We start from the raw sequence: 26,665 nt of genomic DNA, 5'->3' as shown, positions 1-26,665 counted from the left end.
GAAACAAACCAGCAGTCAAAGATAACAGAATCAATACATTGTTATCATACTGCTTGAATGCAAATTCTGGCTTTAATAATTTCTCTAATTGTACTCAAATAACACAAAGAAAACACTCTGTGTCTCAGAGATGCTTCAAGTCTCAGAGAAGATACCTGAGAGGTTAAGAGCTAGCAGCTAGGAAGCACATCTTTGATAGAGTAAAGAAAAACAATGCTTCATACAAAAAAAATGCATTACTGTTTTTCAGATCTATCCATTCTGAATTATAAGAGTAATGTGACATCTGTCAGAACATCCTCAACAAATGATACAAAACATCAAGGTAAGTTTCTTGCTTCACATCCATGTGCATTCGTATTTAACAATTATATAAAATAAACTTCATTCAAGCACTTTTAGATCTGGAATTCAGCGATGAACAGATTAATTGCAATGCTATGGCTTCTGACAAAGAAGTTGGAAAACGGAGCTACAAGACAGCTTCTGCCATTAGCAAGGAATATGAACATTATGCTACTTAAGTAAAAATGCTATTTGCTTCTAAACTAATAGAAGATAGGATATTGTATTACCTGCTAGTAGCTTTCACTCTATATCCAAGTTCACACACACACACACATACACACACACAAAAGAAAATTACAAGGAATATTAAGCATCTTCAGAAAGAGGAGCTGGATGGAAGTATAACATTCTGTACAACATCTCTTAGGCTCTTCGTAATGAAAGAAGAGTTGAGGAGACTTAACACTGAAAAAATATGACTTGGCAGGGTATATTCCCTGACACTGGGAAATGACATTAGGATCTTTGACTTGTAATTTGGTTTTGCACATACCTACGCTGGCTGTAAGCACAGATAAGATAAACAACTGAAACTTCACAGGCTGTAATTAAGATGCTGGGGCATGCCTAGCCACCGGGGAGAGCTGCATTTCTACCCTTCACACAGAACTTTAAGAACAACGGGGGGGTGGGGGGGGGGAAGTGATATCTCAGATACAAAACATTGCTGTATTGCAGCCTAGGCAATGAACGAACAGATTTTGACCGACTCCAAAAGCAGCAAAGAAGTACAAAGCAGCACAAAAGTACAATGACTCGAGTATCCTTAGCTCTATTTGCTATGATGCTGGGGCAAAGGGGCTTGTAAATCAAAGGACTTCATATGGCTGTGAGAGCCCGAGGGAACAAGCAGAGGGATGAGGGGGGAGAGAGAGAGAGAGGGAAAGAGAGAGAGAGAGCACGAGAAAGAGAGCGAGTGTGTGTGTGGTCTTTTGTTTTCCCAAATGCAATGCCCCAACACTGCAAATCTTGCACATAGTTGTTTGTATTTAGCTCTGCTTCCGTAGCTGATTCAGTGAAAAGCGAGCTGAATTCAGCTATGTCTGCTTGGTCTCCACTGATAAGCACACTACAACGCATGCCAGACTGCCTAGGACAGAGCTCCTCTCACTGCCAGCTTGCCCAAGGCCACCCTAATTATGGCTAATTGCCTGGACAGTTATCTCTCTGCAGCCTGCGTCGTGCTTCCAAAAGCCTCTAATTGAATTGCTATAATTTTTGCCCTTCCTAATGCAGTGGGTTGGTGAGGTAAAATGACCCACGGGAGGCGGAGAGTGGGGGGGCTCCGCAGCCCATAAAGAGCGGAGGGGACGAAGGGTGGGTGTGCAGAGCTGTGCCCGTGCACCGGGGCCATGCAGTGAGTACCCGCCCGGAGCAGCCACTGGGATTGCAGCTGCGGGACATCCCAGCACCCGTGGGACATTCCGGCATCAACCGTGGGACAGCCATCTCGCCACCTGCCAGCTCCCTGTGAGACACCGTTGTGCCCCAGCTCAAGGTACTCAGTCCCTTCCCACCTCTCGGCCTTGTCCCACTACCCCCCCCACAGGGAATTGGGGTGTGGGCCCCCACGGGAGGAAGGCTCATCCTCACCCCTCATCAGTGGCCAGTTTGCTCACCTGCTATGCGGATCCAAGCTAGAAGCCCGGCAGCGAGCTACTTGAAGCTTACCCTCGTGCGGTTTCTTTTCAGATGCAGAGGTGTGCGGGTTTCCTGTTTCTGTCTTTCATCCTTTGTGCCGCCCTGTCAGAAACATTCGGACTGGTTTTGTCTGTAAGTACTCATCTCCCACGGGAGTGCTTTCCATTGGGCAGCATCCATGTCAAAGCCGACAAGTGACAGCAAGCTCTTTCATGTTATACCCTGTGTTAAGAGATACAGCAGTTAGACAAGATGTAGCACTCGTACATTTGGGGCTGTTAATTAATTAAATACCAGGCTTTTGAATAATAGCTCCCATATCACAAAGAATAAGAAACAAAGGTCTATAGCAAAATTCAATGGATCTCTGACTCAGAAGAGGTGGTGCAGATACGGACCTTTTATAGAAACTGTCACATAAATCCAAGCAATTGAAAGAAAAACAAACGTGCTGTTTGCTAAATGATCATCAGGTAGTGAAGTTAAAATGCAAAGTCAAAATCACTACCACCAAACTGTGACTTGCATTTTCACTCATATGATGTGAAATCTTTACAGCACATGGACATCAACAACAAAACCACTGACTGTCTGGGGAGGAGGCAGGAGCTGGCAGTGGTAAATGCTTCAGTATTATTATATTACTTAATTTTCACCAAATTTCTCCTATTCTAAACCTTCAGAAGACACTTCTGCTAAGAGAGCATCCATTTGGGTGCCCATTGCCTTCTTGTTTTCAGCAAGTGTAGCTCAAGCACTAAACTACTTGCATTTTTCTTTCTTTGAGGCAAAAGAAAAAAGGGGCTGGACTTTGAACAGTGCTGGTTACCTGCTTGGGCCACGTAAGTCAAGCACTCTTTTTTTTGTACTATTTCAAAACTCAGAAGTTTCTTCTTGTAGAACTTCTTGTTTGTTGTGTGCTGCTCACATCTGTGACAGCTACACCGAGTCTGCAAAGACTGAATGCTTGTTTAGATATCTGTTATGTGCCTGTTGCAGAACTGAGTTGCCTTAGGTAGTAATTGTTGTTTTCTGAAGAAAAGTAATGCTGGGAGACCTTGTACACAGATGCACATTTTGGCACTTTTTGTGCTACTGACCTGTAATTTCCATATGACAAATACTTCCTTTTTTTCCCCTTTTTCCTGGAAGTGTTACAGTTAAAATTTGTTTGAAAATGGCTCTATTATAATACTGTTTAAAAAATACATATATCCAAACAAATTAAAACAATAACAAAGAGCAAAGTCACGGCTAAAACTATAACAGTTCATTGTGTTTGTATATTCTCAGTGACACATGACAAATGCAACAACTCTCCACATACAAACCACATAAAAGGATACCTAAAAACTGATCAATGCATCTTAAACGCGTTAAATGGCTGTGTAGATTTATGCCCCACAGCAGATCTAACCAAACTGACAAATATGGAAATGTGCTTTTCAAATGCCGTTTATCTAAGACTGGGTAATAGGAATCATCCTTTGTTGCAGGTCGTATTGATCACCTTTTTATGATAAAGGAAATGCCCATTGCAAGGGGAGAAGAGGCACCAGGGGCATGTAAGATAGTTTACATGAATAATCTTCAAAAATTTATCTGTAGCTGGTTCTTTAAGTAAACACCTTGGCAACACTTTCTAATAGCAGGGGAAAGGGTAGCAAGGACAATCTCCCAGACTACACCCAAAGGTACAAACTTACTTTTTCCTTAGGACTTTCACTGAATTCAGTAACAGCTTTGACAACTATGTTGACATGGTACAGGACTGGGTCTGCAAATGATAGATATCATAGCCACAAATGAGGAAGAAAGGTTATATTAGCGACATTGTTATTATTATTATTATTATTATTATTGCCATTTTGTACATAAGCATCCAACAAAAGCGTTCATTGTGATCTTTTCATTGAAATCCATGAAAGGCAAAGGTTGCTGCCGAGTCGATTAACTCCTCTGATTTCTAATTTATTTGTCAGATGCAGTAGATAACCACAGATCTTTTAATGACAAACATGGTTTCACTGGTAAACGTGAAATACAGCCTGATGAGGATATAAAAGCAGGTAATTAAATTCTGGAAGTTAGTACTGTTGATTTTTTAAAATGTCTTAATTTATTGACTGTCACTGATCTGATTTCACTGCTTAGATATACAGTTACTCCCACACTTTTGCAGATATCCCACTAAATATTGATGAGGAAGACAATTTGAATTTCACCCACTCAGAACAGAAGTGTGCTTAAACATTCTGTTGCCTTGGGAAAAGTACCATAACTGTATTACTTTAAAAGCAGCATGATTTATTACACATTAAATACATTTGTTTTTCTTTCTGAGTACGCAATTCAGTATATCAGACTTCATCCTAGACGATCAAGAGCTCATTTTTGTCTAAGAAGTGAGATCAACAGAAACCGGCAAATATTTTTTGATTCTGATATTACAGAGCTGAAACCAACTGAATTAAAATTGTATGGCACTGCTTATGTTAGAAGATTGCCAATCATTTAAAATAACCTCTCCAAGTTAAGTTTCACAATGTTCCTATACTTAGAAATTGGACTGTTCTCATTAAAGCTGGAGAACTGACTTTGCCCAAAAACTAAGACAAATCAATTAGAAGTCAAGTTAAATTAACATTTACCTCAGTTTTTTTGTGTTTCCAGAATGAGTGCCAGTTTAGTGATGGTTTGTAGTCATATATTAAAACAACACCAAATCAAGAAGTATTTCCTCAACATTGGTGTAAAAACAATACTTAACCAATTAGAAACAATGTTAAAGGAAAACAGCATTTGCAGTCTAACAGTATGGTGCACAAGGCAATGCTGCCATTTGCAAGCAACTGCCAGCTCCTTTACTGAAATATATGATATTTAAGAAGTATGGAACTCTATGGAACTGCTGCATGCCCAAACTTACAAGAAAACATAACCAAACTTGTCTGGGTGGGACCTAAAAATGCATGTAACTGCCTCTGGTATTAACCATATTTTAGATGCTCTTCTCTTCTAGAAACGCCACAAGCTCTCCAGATAAACTTGAGCTTGTACGCTGTGTTAGACACATAATATTAAATTAAAAAATAAACAAAGAAAAAAACCAAACCACCCCCAAACCTCACCAGAATCTATGAGCACGTTAAAGAAAAACTTTAAACAAAGAAAACCAAAAACCCAGCAACCCCAAACTGTTTCATTGCTAGAGGCTGCAATTGGCTATACAAAAATCAAAATCATGTATACTCACTGGAACGTGCATATTCTCAGGTCCCTAAAATATATATATGCAATAAATATCAGATTACAAATGAAATATGATGACTAATGTAACCATATTAATCATCATAAAAATCCATAACAAAAGAGATCAGAATAAAAATGAAATTAAGAAAAAATTCCAGATGAAAACACAAGTGCTCTTAGTGTAAGAGTTAACACTTTTCTGACCGTCCAAAGACCAGAAGCTAAGACATCCAAACACAAACTTCCACACAGATCTTTAAATGCTGACTCTATATCTGAAACTTTTCTTGCCTTACAACTTCCCATCAATCTTTTCCACGTGGGCTGCACAGCTCTGTCTGGTCTGTACAGAAATTAATCATTTCTACTGTCATGGAAGGACTCCCTCAGCACTCACCTGCTGCAAAACCTGCCTTTCAGACTATTTTCTGAGATGAAACATGTCCTCGGTGATAACATGAAGGGACAGTATTTTCACCAGTGCGATAATGGACTGTGAGTCAGATTCTGCTACCCATCTCTTCTATGTGTAGAGAACTAAAACACTGCAAAATTACCTACAATTTATTCTCTAATATCAAACAAGCTTCCACCTCATTGATAAAAAAGCAAGATGTCTCCACTTTTTAGGTTTTTGGTTTTGGTGTTGTTTTTTTCCCCCCCCAATACACACAAGAAACATTTTCCCAAGTACAACAAGCTTTGAGAACACTTGATTATTTGGGCAATTTAAGAAGTATCAAAAAGCCAACTTGCACAAGATTAAAGAGAGTAAATAGTGCTTGTTATATAGATGCAAAAGCACATCCTTCTGAGCCTTTAGATAAGCCCCAGACCCAGTTGTTAGGAATACAAATCACTTCTATGTCACTTAACATCTAATTGGGAACAAAGTCAGACCTCATGCAGAACTATTAACTGTTTTGTAAAGCTGATGAATTTGCTACATTTATCCTTCTGTTTCATCTCAAGCTAGCAGAGGCAAAAAGGGGAGTTGAGAACAAAGGATAACTTTCTTCTACAATTGGGCTCACTGGCCTCAAGAGTCATGATCATTAAGCTGTCAAAGTAGCTCCTCTGCAGCAGTGGCATACAAAGCTGTGCAATTTCCATTTTGAGAATTGTAGCTGCATATTTGAAAGTTGCTTTGCTTTTATGTGAAATGAGGGATTCCATTTTAAGGATTTTTTCTTCCATATTGTCTTTACAGAATCCTTACGAGTTTAGCCACAATGTTGCATGCAATTAATAGGTATGTTTACACCATGTTAACATTAAGTAACAACAAAATTATTTCTTAGGAAATCTTGGAAGATCACTGGCTGATGAAAACATTGTGCGCACAATAATCGAGTTTTTGACTTACTTGCATCTTAAAGGTTAGTGAACGTCTTTTAAATACAGTTACATTTAGCAGAAGCACTGAAGATCTGTTTCTGTTGGCCTTTCTCTTGTGACATTCGGGACCAGTCTTGAATGTACAGGTCTGCTGCCTGTATTTCTGGGAGCAAGGGTGGGAGGAAGGAGAGGAAGTCAGTTCTACTTGAACATTCCTAGGAATGCATCTGACTTCACAAGTACAGGCAGTCCTGTCAAAACGCAGGTGAATAAATTCCAAATGCAGGAGGTTTGCAGTTCTATTTAATTACTCACGGCACTGTGAAAATAAGTTACTACTAAAACATTACAGAGCCAGCACACAGCTAGTTGAAAACGAAGTAAATATGGTCTGATTATATGCAACTTATTAAAACCATTTAGTAACAAATTAGATAAAAGCTCAGTTTACCTCCAAGATCAGCTGGTTGAAATTCAGATAAACTTGTTAGCAATGACTAAACATGTCTCCCTTTCTCCTTGCATTCTACAAGAAAGCCACATTGCAAAGTTACAAAAACACTGAGCTGCACATCAGCAAACGGCTCAAAATGCTGCTGGCAAAACTACAGGAAGTCACAGAACTCCAACAGGATTTGCAAAACTGAGCTCATAGCTGATCTTGTAAGAGCAGGATCTTATTATATCATTCAGTAAAGAAGCAATCTGCCTGCTTCTGATTTTGTTCATTTTAATCACAATTCTGAGCATCTTCATAATTTTCTCTAAAAAAATCTTCCATGTGAAGAAACAACATTTTTTCAGATGCTTTCTGCCCTTCTAAAGCGATCTATGAAACATCTAAAAACGTACCACATATTTGCAAAGAAGACAAAAAGAACTAAATATATATATATATTCTTTGCAGATGATTGCAGAATTCTCTGTTTCAGGAAGCAGGCAATCTGTAACTTCTATACTCTTCTCTTTGAATACAACAGATTATAAGCAACTTTGTCATAGGCGTATGATGTGGAATAGTAACAAAGAACAAGCTATTATATATCATTTTCACTATACAAAGACATTCAAGAGATCCATGAAATTTTTGTATACTTGGGAAACCAAGTTCTAGACATCTTTGGCATAATTTCTTAAATTATTTGCATCCACCCAAGCAAAATAATTCTCACTACCGAAAACATCAACCTAATGCTTACTTAATCAAATCTGCATATGTTACAAGAACTCTTTTACAGCCAGTGCTAAAGGCTCAAGAGAATTCAACTACATACATCAGATCAAAGAAGATTATTAGCACATATATTTGCTGTGGATAAAGAAGTAGCTTGTTTAGCATTCCCTTGAAAAGGAGCCCTAGACATTTATTTCCATACCTTGCTATTTGAGCCTAGGGAAGCAAAAGTAATAACTGGATAAAAAAAGAAAAGAATGCGAAACATGCAAAGTGTGAGAGTCCACCGTGGGGAACAGGCTAAGACCTACTGAGCTGTTGGGCAAGAAAATAAATTGCATCTCAGAAATACAAATGGTTTCTTCCCTGGGATGATTGAGGGGGGTAAAAGGTGTAGAATAACTATAACTATCCACTCCTTATTTAGCATAGTAGTGCCAAACACCTACTTTTATTCAGAAAAGCTAGTATTGCTATTTGTCCTTGGAGGAAAATAGTATCTCCAGATCATATAAAAATGGCTTTTTCATGAGATAGCTCTTGTATTCCCAGCTTATAAAAGACAGAATATGATCACATTATCTCCTAGCAGTAGGTATTGCCAAGATCTAGTAAAAAACTTTTACACAAAAAACAGAACCATGAATTTACTGCCTACAGTTAACAGAAAATATATTTTAAAAAGTATAAGTCTGTAATTGGATCTTATGATTAACTTGCCAAGATTATCATGCATAGTTACACATCTGCTAATTCATTCTTCTCCTTCTTTGAAGAGGCGGGAGAACTTGACAATTTACCTTCACCAGAAGAAGCAAACCAATCCTGAAGAAGAACGCATTTTTATTTTGTTGTAGTGCAAATCTGATTCAGTTCTAAACAAAAGATCCAGAAGAACAAAAGATAAGATGTACTGTTTTCATTAATCTGAAAAATGGTAAATGATGTTCTGCCTCTTCTGTTTTGTTTTTCCTCTCCTGTAACGTTATGGTGTAAAATTTTGGCTTGGTAAAATTTTTCTGTAGGTAAATGATAAAATAAAAATAAACAGCAACTACTTTGTTTTGTTTCCCTTTAAAAAGCACGTGACAATTCACATACCAAACCCAGGTTAAATGGCAAGATTATGCTGCATCTCTACCCATAAAATAGAACATAAATACTACATATGGAGAATCATAGCTCACTGAGACACAGGAAAAGTTCAACTCCAGACTGTTACCATTGTACAATCTTTAAGTCACAGATCTGCTTGTACTCCTGTATTTCATGGAAATCCTTCTTCTTGTTCATCTGCTCATAGACATAACTCATGTTCCTTATGCATTTCATATTATTCATCTTTAATAAGCCAGCCCACAGGCTGAAACTTACTTTTACACAATATAAATGCAATTGTAATAGGTTTACACAAATTAACTTGTGTAGTCTTCCTATTCCTATGCCATCACAAATACTGGGTCTGTACTCTTTAATGAAGAGACTCTACTGTCATAAAGTAGATTAAAAAATTATTTTTTGAGGTGCCTTAATTTGGGTCCAGCAATCACATGTTTAATTCCTCTGACGGGTTTTGATGTAGCAGGACTGGGATGCGAGGCCCATAAAGGGTAAATGGCACATCAGGAATGAGGAAAACTTTCAGAGTATGAAGAGTCTTATAAAGGTTCATCACATTTGACTTTGGCATTCTATCTAGCACAATGAAACACCATCCTTTCAAAACACTGTTTTCTGGAGCACACAGACTGACAGAGACTTTGCAGAACATCATTACATAATCTGTTATTCACTTCTAGCATAGCAGAGTACATTCTAGATGCCAAACCATTAGCGACTAATCTGAAACCACAAGGCCATTTTGCCCTGTCTCTTTGCTCTTCCTCCAAGAACCACTCCGACTGTGATTCAGTGTCTGATACCCACTTCTGAAGTATACAAAGTAATTTCCATCAGATTCAATAGGCTTTTAGGGAAGGCTTCCCCACCACACACACACTATCTGGTAAAGTTATAAGATTCCAAAACATGAAAACAATATAGTGAACTCTAACCTGTGTACATTAGCACCGTTCAGTACTTCAACATTCATTTCTGTTAGTAACGTCCTTATTTCCAGTCATAAATTTGAACCGTGGCTCACTAAAAATCAAGAGGAGTTTTCAGCATGAAGCTCGTGAAATTTGGAACAGTCTTGTAGGAAACATCTACTTGAAACGCTGAAAATACAGATTACTTGAAATGCTGAAAAGTCTCATAGGATCTTGTTCCTTGTAAGATCTCAAAAGCTGTCTGGGCAGGGAGGTCCACAGGTTCTTACACACTACACTAAACAGTTAAATGCACCTATTACAAATATATATATATATACACATGAATACATACATATATATGTGTATATTAACAAAAGCTGACTTACAGCTGCCTGAAGCAATCCACACATTTGTGATTATATATTACCACATTCAAACATGCCTTGGTAATAATACTCCAAAATACAGAGAGATGTGGAATTTTAAACATATTTCTTCATTGTCCAGAGCTTAGGCCTTTGGAAATACAAAAGACCAGAACTGTAAACAAGTATTATTTGTGGCCAGTTTCAATAAGACTCACTTCACTGATCTTCTTTTACTTAAAGCACGTTTTACATTTCCACAATTCAGACCTAAACTCTGCAGATAGCTGGAATGATGTCTCCATAACCAGCCTCAAAACAACTCCTAACCATTTTGTCTACATTTCACTTACTTGCACATCCCTGGGTATCATCTCTCACTTGTGTTTAGCATTAGATTAACCTTTGGTCCGCACTAAAGATAAAAGCCAAAGTCTAAAAAAAAAATAAATAAGTAAAACTTTGTTGCAATATTTGCTAATGCAATGAAATTATTTGGCGTACAAATCTAATACTGAAAATGAACAGAAGGCTCGCATGATTCTGAATAACTGGATAATAAAATGGAAGATGAAATTAAATGCTGATGCAAGCAAAGTAATATGCACAGAGGAAAACAATTCTAATTTTGCATACACATAATCATGGTCTAAATTATCTCCAGAAAAACAGCTTAGATTCATTGTACCACGGTTCTCTAAAAATGTCATTCTAAACCACAGCAGCATTTACAAAGGCAAATGGAATGCTAGGAATTATAATGAAAGTAGGCAAAAACTCAAAAACATCACTATGTTCTTCCATTCATTTCCAGCTTTGGCACTGGTTGTACTTCTGGTCACCACACTGAAAAAAGAGGGTACTCTAGAACCAGAAAAGCTATCAAGAAATGTATTGAGGATTTCAACAGCAGGAAACAACTATTAAAAGCAGAGAGACCAAAGAGGCCATGACTCATTAGCTGAAGAGATTGGCACAGTGGGAGACTGTAGTCTTAAACATTACAGTTGCAGTGCGTAATGAATTTATTCCATACTGTAACCCAGGAGTTAATGAATACCTAATGAAATGATCGCATAATATTTTGGAACCCCACTAGAAAAAGGAGTACTTCTCCATGCACTTCATAGTGAAATTGTGGTACTGGAAGGCATTGCAGAGGCCACGCTGCAGAAGCAGTTACATTTAGAAGAAAAGTTCCTCAAAAACAATTGGTCCAAATGAACCTACTGGCTCAGAAAGTCTAACTGGATTGCTCCTTAGAACACATAATCAACTTGTTTGCGTACAGGGCTGTAATACAACCCTTGCAACTGTGATTCTGGGCTTAATTAAAGCAGAGGTTTGTCATCTGCATGTCTGCATGCCAGTTTACAAATGAAACTTGGAAAAATCCACGTTTTGGCTAAAAATTGCACAGAAATTACAATTTCCTTTAACCAAAAAAAGGTATAGCTTTAATACAGAGCTCCACTAGTCAGACAGTTTTACCAATACTTGTTTAAATGCAGAGCAGTTCAATGCAGAAGAGGGCATTTCCAGATGGCACAGCTGAAACAGAACAGTCTATTCAGATTAGGAAGCCATTAAGCAGCTGACAGGGTACATGCATTTTCCCACCTGTCTACTCATGTAAAGGTCAGACTGCAAAATTAGCATACAAAAATTAGATAGGGACTCAGAATAATGAGGAAGCTTGATACAGGAACTGACATAACTCTGCTCTCAAGTTTAATGTTGCAACAGTTGAAAGCAAACTACAGCCCTGTTTCTTATGACCAGCATGCTGACTTCCCAAGCTAATGGAGAAGAACCTCATGACAGCTCACAAAGGACTCTGACAATTTCTTACCTGTACTTTTGCCTTTCAGACAAGGAGATAATGAGGTGAAACAGTACATGAAGTAACACATTAGTAACTCAAGGAAAATGCTATGAAATTATTTTTATATGATTTCAGAGTACATGAGACAAAAGAAGCAAGTCAGACATGGGCACTAGGGAATAATTTGTAATTTACCCAAGATATAAATTATCTCAAAGGAGTTCTAAGGCAGACATGATGACCGAAAGGAAGTTAAGATCTAAGTGTTATTAGCAGAACAAATGAAATGTCACCAATTGGTGAAGTTCATCAGTAAATTGCAGCTCTTTTTTCTGTCACTACATCGCGTCCTATCATATTTTTAATTTTTTAGTGCATATAATAATAAATCTGATACTTAATTTGGTGCACAGTGAGCATGGGCTGGGGACAATGAATAACTGAACCAGCCACAGAAAACTGCAACTCACAGATCAATCTACTGCTCAGACTCAGCAACTGAGTGTACAAATGAGTATCTGAATGGCAGGTGCTGAGATAGTTAGGGCCCAATACCGAATACCTTGGAACACAGGTTAGGGTCTCCACGCCTCAAAGAATTGAGTTGAAAGCCAGGACTGATCTACAGATGAGAATTATTTTATCTCTTTGCTTGTAAAGAACTGCAATTTTCTCAAATATTTAATTCTCAGAGCCCTTGAGACTCAACTGTTTATGAGGCCACGTCTCCTTGAAGCAGTTCCAATAATTAAAATAACCTATTAGAAAATAACTGATCTGATTTATCGATACTGTTGGTATTACTTACGCTTATCAATATCAAAGGTGGTATTTCAGATGTAAAATGGAAGCCTTGATCATTTATGTTGCTATAAGCTCATTCCTATGATTGCCCTTTAGTCTTATTTCAGCTTAGGGGAATCATAACGTGCTTTTCTAAGCAGCTCAGTTCTGAAAGACGGAAGATTTAAAAATCCACCCCAAAAATGATAATTCCACACCAGCTGATCTCCGCAGCTACTAAAACCGTATGCAGTGTAGATACCAAAGCTTTGGCACAAGAGCAGCATGCACCTACTCTGTATACAGAAATTAGCATTTGGGGACACTCATGCTGGGCAGCTTCTTTTAGGATTCCTTAAAGCAACTTCAGGCACTTAAGCTGGGGCAGTTGTGCTAAGTGAAGATATGTATCACCTTCTGCTCTCAGCTAGCCAGAATTGTTGGCCCCGACTCTGAATTCAGAATAGCATTTTAAGTTAGGCATTTTTTCTAGCTTCCACAAATGCAGGATGAACCTCAGGCCAAAGACTTGGCCATCAGCAGAAGCAAGGAGGAAAAATCATCATGTTTTTAAAGCTCAGGATTACATCTTTTGTATTACTTTTCTAAACACAGTTTCTCAAATTGTGCCTGCTTGACTTTCATGCTGGTTATGTATTCATTCAGTATTTAAAAATATATCTCTATAAAGTCATCATATATGTGACAAATCCTGGTCTACCAAAACTTAGTAAAGAAGTACTGATGACTTTGAAATGTAGAGCAGTTAAGATCTGACACATCCAATGGAGCAGTATTATAATAAAATCTCATGTTTTAAAATCTCATAGCTTAGCTTAGGATGAATATGATTTCAAAACAAAACCTACAGCCATTCTCATTCCCTAAACAGTTCTCCTCCTTCCTGTCTTCTGCAATGCAGATTATTCATGAAATCCTGTCAATTCTATGCCTTCAGAACCATCTGATCCAACCTATTAAAGAAATAATATTCTTTCTGTATGCTTAGAAACACCCCCATATCCATTAAATCTTAATTATTTGTATGTAGTGCAAAATGTATCTCTTCCCCCCCTCTCCTTCCCCAAAATATTCACATTTTCTCTGCCATTTGCAGCATTTCCATTTAAATTAATTTCCCACCACACATTATAGGGTACCTTATCCCTCATTACAGCACTCAACATTTATTTCCAAATTAAGTTTGGTTAAACATTACAAATTTGTTGTGTCAATCATTATTTTGATATCCTTCTTCCCACTCTAGCTGTGTATTAGCATAATGCATGTTAATTATCACTAAGCTGTATTTATGAGAGCATTGGCAAGCCAGGTGTTCTTCCCTGAGCAGAAAGCTGATTTAACACATTTATCTATGACCTGTAATAGCTGTTATGCATAGGTACTACTCTTTTACTGTCGCCAAAATGCTGATGTCCCTTACAGAAAAAAATAAATATATTTTTGAGACGTTGCCTTTTGTAAGTTCAGAGTATAATCGTGTCTGCATACAGGCTTGAAATACATTTCTCAGAAGATTCAAAGCAATACAGGATTCAAAGAACACCCTTCACTGGCAAAGTAGCCAGGGAGGCATAAGATGTGACTGTGTCTGAGTCCCAGTAGCCGAAACCTGACAGAAGTTTGGATAGATGGTGTTGGTAATACAAATATTACAAATAGTGCATAATTTCCACCCAAAGTTAGAAAGGATTGGGTGGCACAATGTTTAAACATTTGCTAGAAAACAGAATACGCATCCTCTTAAAACGATACTCTTATGCTACAGAATATGGGAAAAAAACTTTTTGCTGAGCCTCCATTTCAGTTTATAATGAAAACATGAAGACACCCATTAAAGAAGTTAAAACTTGCACCTCCGAAAAGATTCCACAAACCCTGTAAGAAACTATTCAGTAAATTCTTCATTACCAAAAAAACATTTTCAGGTATGAAACGAGAATTTTATTCCTGCTTTTTTCTACTTAGCACATTGTCACAGATATGGAAATAATGTTTGCTTCTGCAGTTACAGGCATTATGCTGCAGCACAACTACCATGCCCTCTTTCACGACTCTTCTGGATTCTGTTCTTACAACCAAACACCCACAAGTTGCTGAAACTTGAGGGAAACCTGATACCCTTTATCAGTGACACGGGTGATGGGACTGAGTGCACCCTCTGCAAGTTAGCTGATGGCACCAAGCTGAGCAGTGCAGTTGATACTGCAGAAGGAAAAAATACCATCCAGAGCAACCTTGACAAACTTGAAAGGTAGGTCCATGTGAACCTAATGAGGTTAAACAAAGCAAAGTGCAAGGTCTTGCACTTGGGTCACAATAATCCCAGGTACGTGTACAGACTGGGAGAAGAACTCAGTAGCAATGCTGAGGACTTAGGGGCCCTTGTAGATGAAAAACTTATTATAAGCCTGCAGTGCACTGTTGCAGCCTAGAAAGGCAACAGTATCCCAGGCTGCATCAGTAAAGGAGTGGCCAGCAGGGAAAGGGAGAGGTCTTCCAGCAGTTGAGCTGGAACAGTCTGCACAGTGAGGTTATGGATGCCCCATCCCTGGAGGTTTTTAAGGCCAGCGAGGACAGGCCCTGGGCAATCTGATCTAGTACTTGCTCTAGTGGTTGGCAACCCTGCTTGCAGCAGGGGAGTTGGAACCTGATGATCCTCGGGGTCCCTTCCACCCCAAGCTGTTCTATGATAAGTGTTTCCAGAATAAAAGGTTTAAGTATTTGCAGAGTCAAGGTTTACAGCTTCCCCTCCCCCCCCTCCCGTTTAGGATATTTGGGCATTCGGGGGAAGCATGTATTAAAGCACAGAAAGCTGACAGCTGGGCAGACTGCAGTCTGGTCTAAATGGCCACAAGGTGGAAGTGTTGCTCTACGTGAAAAAAGCTCGTGTATTCATCGGAAATGACATGTAAATATCTGATTTACCTAGAATTGCAAGTACAGACAAAACATTCTGTGCTCACTAACAGGGCAAAATGCAGCAGCAGTAACTGGCTGCATGTTGTTATTTAATTATGTTCATATTGGAGTAACATAAAATAAAAACATCATTGGCTGAAAGGCAATAAAAACTACAAGAATTCTTTACCTATGTTTCAGTGAGAATAGGGGGAAAACATATGTCTTACAGTGTAAGTATGGAAGATTTGAACAATATTCAGAGGGCAGCATAGTTACTGCTTGTAAAAGTATTCTAGTTAAGAAGCAGCACAGCAGCTTCCAAAACTTCACAGAAAAAAATCTCACGCTGTAAATAAACTTTCTTTTACATCTGTAATTAATTGCCTGCATGTGAATACAGAGAGCTTGCACACTGGAAATAATACAAGTATGGTATCATACAGATGAAACAATAGAAGCTTAATGTACAGTTGGAATAGTACTAATAGGGTCAGAAATAAATTGCCAGAGGATAACTAAGAAAAAGGACTCACCAACTCTGAGGCCTTCAAGACAGGTACTTACTGATGTTGAGGCTCACCATAAAGGAGCACTCTCCAGAAAAAGAAGCTCACTTAATGGTGGTCAGCCCTTAAATGGGATCTAGGGGAGGTGTGGAGTCAAGCTCCAGCCCTTCTGGTAGCACAGCTGAATTACTTTCACCTGTGCTCCCACAGCTGACTCGTTGCTTGTCTCAGATGGTTAATCAGAGGTTCAGGCTGTGATCAACAGTTTCACTTACAGAGCGACAAGATCTTGCTGATTGGATAACTAGTTTACATACGTTACAGAAAAAGAAATTGTACAAAAAAATATCAAAGTTGTTATTTTCAGGATGTAATAGGTGTCCCCCTAAGAGATGATGGTCAGTAATGATGTTTAGATGTTTGCAACAGCCCAGAGCTGTAAACATCAATATCTCTCTGGACGCATCTGCTCATTTGGAGGTGGCCTCCTTTGAAAGGTCAGTGTAAAGCAGTCTGTGTGGAGCTCTGGGGGTAACACAGCTGCTAGGAGGAAAGATGTAACTGGGCAGGAATACAACTCTCCGGACTGCTGAAGGGGGATTTCAACAGTAAAAGCGATGCAACACTGAAAATGTATTTTGTGTATATTCAACAAAGGGAAGTGTAGGACATTGAGAGAGCAGAAGCAACTCTCCAAAGGGATCACTGGGCACTGCTTTGGGAAGGAAAGTGGCTACATACAGCTGCTTTCCTCTTCGGCATGTCTCACAGCGTGGTCATCTGAATACAATCATGCCTCCTTTAGAGCCGAACAGCTGTGATTCTGTGATTTGCTGTTCTCTACACAAAGGACTTTTGGATTTACTTTTGTGATCTACCAACACAGACAATAACAATAGCACATAACAGTGCTGTAGTTTCTGAGAACCATTTTGCCCCACCACTATCTGGTAAACATTGGTCTGATAGATTTGAGACTGTGACACTACAACTAAGATTTATTATAGCGCTGTTCAAAGCACGCAGAACTGAATAAAATAAATGGATGGCATACTGCAAAGGTATGAAAAACATAAATGCCTGTAAAAGGAGAGGATATCCAATAAGAGTACCAGAAGTACAGAAATAGACTGACATAGAAATGAAATATGAAGACAGTACAGACACAGACTGCAGCCCCTGCAGACTTCCAGACTGGTGTTCAACCACATCTGAACCCATCTGGTCAAGGTGCTTTTGAAAAGAGGAGACATGGAATAATTTGGCCTCTAGAACTTCATTTGTGTTATCTTCCTCATCACAGAAAAAAAACATCAGCATACTCTCAGTGTTCAAAGTCACTAGAAAAAAATCTAGTGTGCATATATATGTGCATATATAGACAGACAATTGATCCTAGGGCAAATTTGAGTGTTCCAAATCAGACATCAAAGCAGTGGGAATAGGTCAAGGAAAAAAAGTTAAGGAAAACCATCAGCTCTGAATTCTACAATGAGTATTTCAGGATTTTTTTAGTAAAACATCATATAAGTCTGTGGACTCCAAAAAAGAACACACTGGTGGCTAAGGGTAGATGAGAAAAACAGAATTCTAGGAGATTGAGGTATATATATACATGCATAATAGGGGTTATGACCCATGTGAAGTGACACTTCATTTTTAAACAGATTTTTCCGCAACAATTACAAGGGGTAGTAATTTTATTACTAGGTTTTACAGACAAAAATGATAAGAAAAAAATATTCTTGCAATTCAAAGTTGATTCACTTGGCACAGTGATGTGGGAATCTGGATCTTTAACTCTTCCAATCCACTCAATAATTGCTAGCAACAGAACTATTTATAGCATAGAGTCCTACCAAGGGTGATTTGAGGGAAACAAAAAATTATGGACCTAAGTTTTATCAGCATAGATCATTCGCTTCTTCTGAGGCCAGTTGTGTAACTGCCTTCCTCTAAAGTCAAGGCACCATCTGCATGATTAGAGATTATCTCAGCTGTCAGTATCAGAACCAGGCCTCTTAACCTTGACTAGATGTTGCTGAATGATTGCATCAATTATTGGTGACAAGTCAGTGAATACATTACATGATTAGTAGTTCACTCATCTTCTAGCTATCTAATTCATGTTTAATGAGTGCTCTTCAATAATTTACCATTGGGAATGAATTCATAAATCATCCCCTATTCATGTGGGAGCTCACTGTCTGAAGAAAAAGGCTATGTAATGATGTGGTTTTTATGCTTGTCATCTCTTAAGAAACCAGCAGAACTGTGGGGGGAAAAGAAAGCCACAAAACAAATTACACTACCTTGCCCCGCAGCACTTCCTTTTTTTCTTGGTACAAGGAGATTCTCACTTAAGCATATGACAGGACAGCAACTAGTCTGCTTTTTCACAAGGCTTTCTGAATTTTTTCCTCCCGTTCCTTAAGAGTTCACACATACTGCTTCTATCTAATCATATTTTTTCTTTGGTAAAATTTAATCATCTTCTAACTTTGCTTTTTTCCCTCCTCCAGACCTCACTGACCCACATAGACTGATTAAAATCAAGAACGTTAAGTATTAAAATAAATCCCTACCCCTTCCTTTAAAAGAGTCAAGAATGCAGTGACTTCTATACAGCTGAACAGGGGGAAAATAGATTACATGCAGTGTCCAGCACTGGAGTTTGAACACCAGACTGATTTGTCAGTTCTCACCGGGGCCAGCTGTAGAATGAATAAGCTGCTTTCAGACAGGTCAATACACAGTAGACATTAGTACTGGGAAATAAGCATGCAAATTAGTACAGTATGGTTAAAGGATTTACTTTCAAGGACTGAAGAAAGCACAAACCACATGGCCCATCAAGTCAGTCCTTTGCTATGGCTGGCATCCAGTCTGCATAAGCACTTCCCTACATAGCAAAGTATCAGACCAATAATAAGAAGGATTAATTTTTCTGTCATGTGGGGACACTCTCAGGGTAAAGGGCAGTTAAACTTTTCATGTTGCAGAAGCTTTCCAACAGCTCAGTAGTAGAGCGAACTTTCATATGAAAGCAGCTGCGAGCTAAGGATGACAAGAAGGTAGAGAGAAGCAGTTTTCACACACACACAAAAAAGGACAACATTTCATAATATCTGAGCAAGAAGGTCTGGAATAAAGCGAGATAAATGCATTTCATGTGTCAAAGTCAGTGTCAAGCATGTTTTCCAATGACTGCAACGTGGATTTAGCAAATGACTATGTATGAGAGCCTCAGCTGAAAAGCTCCTCCCAGGTAAAATGTTCCCATTAGGTATTGAAAGCAGCCCAGTTCCCAGGAGGTGTTGAGGGGGATGCACTCTGGACTCTACCACTGAACAAATCTTGACTCCCTGTGGTACTAAAGTTTTGTCTACAGTGTGCAAAATGAAATGCTGTTCAGGGACATCTGCTCCTCACAAGTGAATTAGTGATTCTCAGTTCAACAATTTCAGCATAGCCCTGCAGTGTGCTCAGGAATAAGCCCCCTAGAAATCAGCGCCACAAGTAGATGAATGCAGAATCCAAATGGGCAGAGCTGCCTACTTATTACTGCCTACTTATTATTCCTCATTATGGCCCTGTATACTCAAGGTAGTTTGATTTAATATTTTTCACGTAGCCTATAACTTTGTGGAGTTCATTCAAAATGTGACATTTCTGACAGAGATTAAAGGGGCTATGGGTGCCCTCAGCTCTTGTATCAGCATATATTATATGCTAATATATTCATCATAGACAAATACCACATCTTTCTTCTGCACAGTGAATACATTTCATATTGTGTTACATTATTAATGCCATTAGAGAGCTTATTGTCCTGAATGGTCACCACAATACAGATGTTCTGAAATAGCTAATTCACAGAAACCAATCTAGAAATTTACACCTTTCTTTATCATAACTCAGCTGATGTAACTTTTGTATTTTCCATAGAGATAATAAAAATCCAGTCAATTCAGTACTAAGAAAGAAGAATAAACTGAGTAAGGTAGAAAGTGATTTATGACCGGCTATAAGAGAAAAGCCTTCCAAGTTCAGCTAGCATTAATGTGTGGATGTGAATAAGATTATATTATTAAGAAATGATCAAAGCAATGACTGAAATGACATTATGGAAGCTTTCTTGGTCAAATTGTTGTTTTGGAAAAGACAGGAAATGAAACAAAGAAAAAAAGAAAAAAGAGGAGTCTATAACAACAGTGCACCTATCCCCTCCTGAAACTCAGGAAGAAGTGAGCAGGAAACTTGTTTAGAGCTTGCACAGGAAGATAAAGGGACCTGCAATATGGAGGGACACCTGCTAAAGACACTTGGTGAAGGAGAGGAGTCTTTCTGCAGTACCTCACTGAAGCATTTCAAGAACTAAACACTACAGCAGTGAGGCCTTTGCCTGGTCAGACACAGGAAAACAGCATGACAGTCTATCAAACAGCTAGAGTACAATGGGGACATCTTTAAATTCGAAAGGGGAAAGAATATGGCAGCAGGTGGTTTAGATTTGTACAGCTGGAGAGGCCAGTTAGAACATAGTAAAGGTAAGCGCAATCACAGAGATCATTCTTAATGAAAGGAGGAGTAAGCCCAAGCAGAATAATGTTACTGGACATCCCTCTGCTATCTCATGAGTGGAGCTATTTTTTAATACTACATATGGCATAAATGGCATTATGTTTCAAGTAAACAGTAACAGGCATTGTAGTAAACCCTCAGGAGCAAATTAGCACAAACAAGGGAAAGATATTCATAAAACTTTAGTGCCTCAAATCTTGGGCAGGCAGGCATGTGTATATGTGCACACTGATATTTGTCCTGCATGCAAATATGATTATTGAGGTGGCTGTAGTGAAAAAGAGTTTCACAACTAGTGAAGAAGACAAAACGCAAGCAGAGAAAGCATTCCTGTATTTACACAGAAGGGCAAAGAAAAGTGTAGTCCATTGCTAAACAGTCATGGAGAGATAGTTAAGGCAGAAGGAATCATAAACTACACTATTTTCAGGATATGTCAGCCTAGAGATCAAATAAAATGGTTTATTGCCAACTCTAATCACAGGTATTGTTCCAGCCACTGCAAATATGAATTACGCTAACAAGAAAGCAAACTAAAAAGAAATAGACTTGGTGAGGTAGTCCAGATCCTTCATGTAAAGAAAACATATTAAATTATTATCTTCTCCACAGCCATGAACATCAAAAGTCTACTATAAAACCAGCTATTGAATAATTTAGCCAATGTGATGATTCCAAAAGACAAGCCTTCAAGGAAAACCATGACAGCCAGCGCAACCAATACAGATTGCAAACTGGAGGCCTTATCAGAGCTGATACCAGTGAAAATCTTGCTAATGTATGTGGAGTCTGAGTCTGGCCAGAATGGACAGGAAAGTTGATTTTGCCTTGTTTTGATCCAACATATAGCAAAGCAGAATACAGATAGTGTAAATATCTTCCTGATTTAAGAAAGCTGCTTGGGTTAATAGAGAGTTAATCTCCATAGCTGTGAATTGTCTCTAGTTTTAATGACCCAACTCACAGTAAATTTATGCAAAATACTCTCCAGTGTTTCTGGAGAACACAAGTAACATCTGCTCCCAAGCTGACATAATGTCTCTCCCATAAGAAGCAGCAGCGTACAAAAAGCCACCTGCAACTCTATTTTTCTATCACCCATAGCATAGGAAAGACATATGCCAGACTTCATCCCTTCAAGGACTGGTTTATGAAATATCACCCTCAGTTTTTTGTTGTTGTTGTTGTTTTTAATAAACAAAGAACTGCTCTGCAGTCACAATTATGTTTCTTGCCTCCAATAATCCAGCTCCTGGAACTCTAAATAATTATAGTTAGTTAAAATGCTCCAAAGTTTTCACTTGGGGACATGATTTTTCCTCTTTTATATTTCCAAAATTTATATCACATTCACATCACAAAAAGGTGTAGAATGTGAACAATTAGACTTGAAGTGCCCTGCAGTGATGGTCTCCAAATTTCAGTACATTTTTTGCCTGAAATATGAAAGCAAAGCAAAATGAAGCAACTCTATTTTATATAGTTATATATATAGATATATATTTTAAAAGTGAGTGGATACACAGGGCAAGGAAACAGCTACCTGTCTTCTTTGCCTCAATCTTTACTAGCAAGACTGGCATTCAAGAATCCAGACCTCCCCAAGAAGAGCACGGGGAAAGACTGGAGCAAGGAAGATGTACCCTGGGTGGAAATGGATCAGGTCAGGGAATACTTGATCAAACTGGACAGTGCACGGGCCCTGATGTAACGTACCCCCAGGGGATGGCAGATATCACTGAAATGACACTCTCAATAATCCTTGATTGATTGTGACCACTAGAAGTGCCCAAAGACTGGAGAAAAGTAGATGTCATTCCTATTTTCAGGAGGGCAAGAAAGAAGACAAGGGAAACAAAAGGCAAAGAAGCCTCACTTTCCACCTTGGAAACAGCTCATTCTGGAAACTGTTTCAAGGCACACCAACAAGTGGATACTGGCTCTCCCCTTCTGGTCACATAGGCGCATTGCATTACATGCAGCTGAGCTCCCCTGACTTGCCCCTACCTTTCCACCAGGTGCTCAGCCACTGGTTCAAGCAGCGGCTTGCATTTCCCCCACAGCATCTCATCATTTTAAACAGAAAAAAACTTTACACAGAAAGAAAAAGAAATCACTTTCCTTCTGAATACTACAGTTAATGTAATCACATAAATGTATACAGGCATTGCTTTTGCGATCCAATGATTAAAGGCCTGAAAGAGGAACACCAAAAAAGTGAAGACGTATTCCTGTGTAATGAGCTAGGGAGCAATAAAAAACATAAATAAGAAAGTAAAAATAATAAATTTGTGATCTAATGAGAACATCATGAAAATAATAATAATAAAAAAATTATAAATACATGAATTCTATGATATCACATAACATTAAAAAAAATGAAAACAAGAAGAAAGTGACAGATAAACACACAGGAAGCAGAGTCAGTAAACAGAGAAAAGTACTTCAGTTGGTTGTTTGCTGTAGTAGAAAACAGGACTGAATATTGCGATTTCATGTGTGCACCGCCTACTAAGAATGCTTGACATTTAGTCAACTTGTGGTTGGTTTTTTTGTTGTTGTTGTTTTTCTTTTAGGTACAGGTTGTTCCCAGATCTCCTGGGGCCAACTGTCATTAACTACTCCAGTATAAAAGAGCCTGACATAATTTCTAGCTTTAATCACAAAAGGTGGTAAATACGTTATACCTAATTCTCCCAGCAAATCTGCATGCATACATTATTGCCTTTAGGACTGGCAGCTGTAAAGGACCATGACCAACTGAACTGAGATTTATACATTTTATCATTGTCAGCTACTTGAGATCTTCATACGTGAAAAACTAGCAAAGCAGATCTTTGACCGTATTTGGATGATAGAAGAGACTGACAGAAGTCGTGGTAGAATGGTAAGAAGTTTAGAGTGCATGCAAGCAGATGTTTATAATATTCACTGTTTCATTTTGCTTACTGCATCAGGAAACAAACAAACAAGAATAGCTAATGTTGCTTTTGTTTTCTTTCAGAAAACTAAAGCTGTTGTGCTTTTTGCTTCTGTCATCTTCATGGTTTTTCTTATAGTTGAAATCGGGTGTGCTCCAAAGGTAAACAGAGTTAAAAATATCTTTACTGTGTAAGAGGGTTTGTTTCTGGTGAAATAACAGCCAGTTTCTTTCTATAACTTACAGGGTAAAGCCATAGTGAGAAACTGGGGCCCACAATCAATTCTGTATCTCAAAGGACGCTGTAAGTTCTATTCAAAAGCTGTTTTGCAAACAGTGAAGTTATATGCTGATTTGGACTAGAAAGTTTAAAATGTTAATAGATTTTCAAAATGTCCCTGAAATCAAAGCATGTTAATCAAATTGCTTATGACATGACAGCTATGACAAATGAAATAATGCAGATCAATATCCTGTATTAGGCTGTTGCTATAAGAAAGTTCTTGTAAGCATATTTATATTATATGAATAATGTAAGTTGTTTTAGCAGATGTTTACAGCATCATCTTTTACTCAGATATAAATTCATTTTACACATGCCTCTCATGAAGAAACCCTATAGCACTAACTGCAGAATTACAACATGCTTAAATTTTGTGGCAGTTTGATGGCTTTGGGCTGATACACTGTTATCTTTCTGATTTTATTCAACCTCCCAAATATAAACAAACATTGATCTACCTGTCTACATGCAAACTGAATGATGCATGTTGTTACAGCATTTTAAACACTAGTTCTGAATATTTTTCAGGCTAGCAGATAGGTGTTTTGCTTTGCTGGAATTTAGAGGAATCTTCACAGTAAGCAATCATCTCTTTATACTAAATCATCAGGAAAAGACAAAGGCTTGTGAGTAATAAGTGAGAGGAATGTGAAGTTGGCTTCTGTTTGCCAACAGAATGTCACTGAGTAGGCAGCCCTTCTAAAAATATCTTTAAAAGCAAGACATTTGAGTTAATGAGGTACTTGAAGAGGAGAGGCTCAACAGTACACCTACTCAGTATCTTCAGATATTACTCAGCTGACATTTGCTCTAGAGATTGAGGACTACAGCTGACCTACTCTTTTGACTTCCAGGATATATGTACAGTATTTAGTGAACAATTCAAAGAGCAATTGATGGTCCAAGAGTTTTGTGGGGTTGTTTTTTATTTCCTGTAATGCTACATGCCCTATGATTCCTAATTTCTGAAGTCTGTCTGGCTTTAGGAGGTTCATTCAAGGCTTAGATATTATTGGAATTATCTTGAAGTGGTTCAATGAGAAATCAAAGTATTTCTGAGATGCATACACAGTAGACCTGAGGAAAAATTATTTTGAAATTTAAGTCACTGGATTATTCCCTAAAGGAGGAATTTCTGTTCCATGATCACATCACTTCTTTCCAAATCTAAATTAGTCAGAAAATGCAATCATACAAATAGATACATTGACCTCATCTGCAATCTAAATAAAGTATGCAGACCAAGACTGTTCTCCTAATCACACCAGACAAAGTACTGACCAAAACCACTGTACTCTGAAGATGGGGATGAGTTGTCAATAAGTAATTGTGGTAGACATTGTAACTGTTGCTCATTTAACGATTTTGGGAGATACATCCTGAATTTTTCATCTCTGTTGTACATATACAAGTGGCAGCGATTCTTGAAGAGCAAGAAACTCTGACAAGTAGGATAGACATCTTCTACTTCTGACCACAACAACCATGAAGTTGGCTCCAGGTTCCCAGAATGGATTTTTTTTCCAAGTAATTTGGGTTCTCCCATTCTTTCTTCTCCACATCTATACTTCCTATAGCCATTGCACAGAATGTACAGATGTTTGAAAAGGGCAGTGTAAAAAGATCTAACTATACTCTGCAGGGAAAATAAGTGAGGGCCAGTGTCTTTCCTTTTAAAGTCAACACTGATGTTCTGTGGGAGCCGCACAAGTATTCATTCCTCCGTCTAGGTCTGGTTTTCCTCATATACATAGTTAATTTATACCTGTTGCTTTGGAATACATGCAGCTGCTAATGGAACTGTTTTTCTGAATTTTCTTTCTCCCTCATTTTTCACTAGATGGCAGGAGATACACCTCTGAAGAGGATGAACGGTATTACAAGCTGAACCTGGAGGACTTCAGTGCATTTTTAAAAAGTAATTTCTAAAGAAAAACATTTATAGTTTGCAAGCATTTTACCTATAGCCATTTCTCTGTCGATTTCTATCATTACAACAGCAAAATTTTGGTATGCTGACTTAAATTTAGGGAAAAGTAGATTGAGGACAGGATTTTTCCAAGTTCTAGGAATGATTCTGTTCCTGCTGCTGCCTTCTGCAACTTTAGCCAAGCACACAGCACTGCCCTCTCTCCAAAACTACCGGTATTCTAAGAATGCAACTATTAATTGGGGAAAACAAAACCCAAAGAACACTGGTGGTCTTACTGAATAAACAGAGTTAAGAAAAGGCCGGCAGCAGTTTAGTGCACCTTCACAGCCAAAAAGGAAAAATACTACAGCGGGAAGACATCTGGGAATAAGAAAAGAGAAAGATGGAGAGTTTCACTCCAAGATCTTTCTAGAACAGTGACTGTAGAAACAATAATTACCAGAAAATTAGTGGCAAAAACAAAACTCAAAGGAGAATGGGTTTTCCCAGCAACAGTTCAGCCAGCCATAGAGAATGAACATAGCTTCATTTTTAGTAATATAGATCACAGTGATACTGTTGGAAAGTTAAAGGAAAATAGACCAGAAGTAACAAAAAGCAGTTTCATGCATAGGTAACCCTTTCCCCACCATTGGGTTGTTGCTGTGGGGAAAAATGCCACAGTTCAGTTGGGCCTATGAAGAACATTCAAGTTTGAGCTTTCAACACCCGATTGCAGGACTAGCTAATTGTATACTTTCTATATGAGCAAGAAC

General features: G+C 38.3%; 2 protein-coding genes across 4 annotated transcripts; both read left to right on the top strand.

The window, feature by feature from the left end:
• The first annotated feature begins 1,671 nt into the window (after window positions 1–1,671).
• GAL (galanin and GMAP prepropeptide) lies at window positions 1,672–8,829 on the top strand. Of its 3 annotated transcripts, XM_072338591.1 has the most exons (7): window positions 1,672–1,846; window positions 2,041–2,121; window positions 2,777–2,831; window positions 3,486–3,554; window positions 3,972–4,058; window positions 6,543–6,620; window positions 8,530–8,787. In XM_072338591.1, exons 2-7 carry the CDS (start codon window positions 2,041–2,043, stop codon window positions 8,580–8,582), a joined length of 423 nt encoding a protein of 140 aa, XP_072194692.1. In that variant the 5' UTR covers window positions 1,672–1,846; the 3' UTR covers window positions 8,583–8,787. The 3 variants fall into 3 exon arrangements, with proteins under 3 accessions (XP_072194692.1, XP_072194693.1, XP_072194694.1); XM_072338592.1 differs by lacking the exon at window positions 3,486–3,554 and having other exon boundaries at window positions 8,530–8,829; XM_072338593.1 differs by lacking the exon at window positions 3,486–3,554 and having other exon boundaries at window positions 3,978–4,058.
• Window positions 8,830–23,516: 14,687 nt separating this feature from the next.
• On the top strand, window positions 23,517–25,906 carry LOC140253629 (spexin prohormone 2-like). The gene is made up of 4 exons (XM_072339369.1): window positions 23,517–23,661; window positions 23,779–23,856; window positions 23,941–23,998; window positions 25,818–25,906. The coding sequence occupies exons 1-4, from the start codon at window positions 23,626–23,628 to the stop codon at window positions 25,904–25,906; spliced, it is 261 nt and encodes an 86-aa protein (XP_072195470.1). The 5' UTR covers window positions 23,517–23,625.
• The last annotated feature ends 759 nt before the right edge of the window (window positions 25,907–26,665 follow it).

Source organism: Excalfactoria chinensis, chromosome 5, assembly GCF_039878825.1.
Source record: "Excalfactoria chinensis isolate bCotChi1 chromosome 5, bCotChi1.hap2, whole genome shotgun sequence".
NCBI lineage: Eukaryota > Metazoa > Chordata > Aves > Galliformes > Phasianidae > Excalfactoria > Excalfactoria chinensis.
Note: the sequence above shows the minus strand (reverse complement) of the source record. Positions and strands in the feature narration are given on the sequence as shown.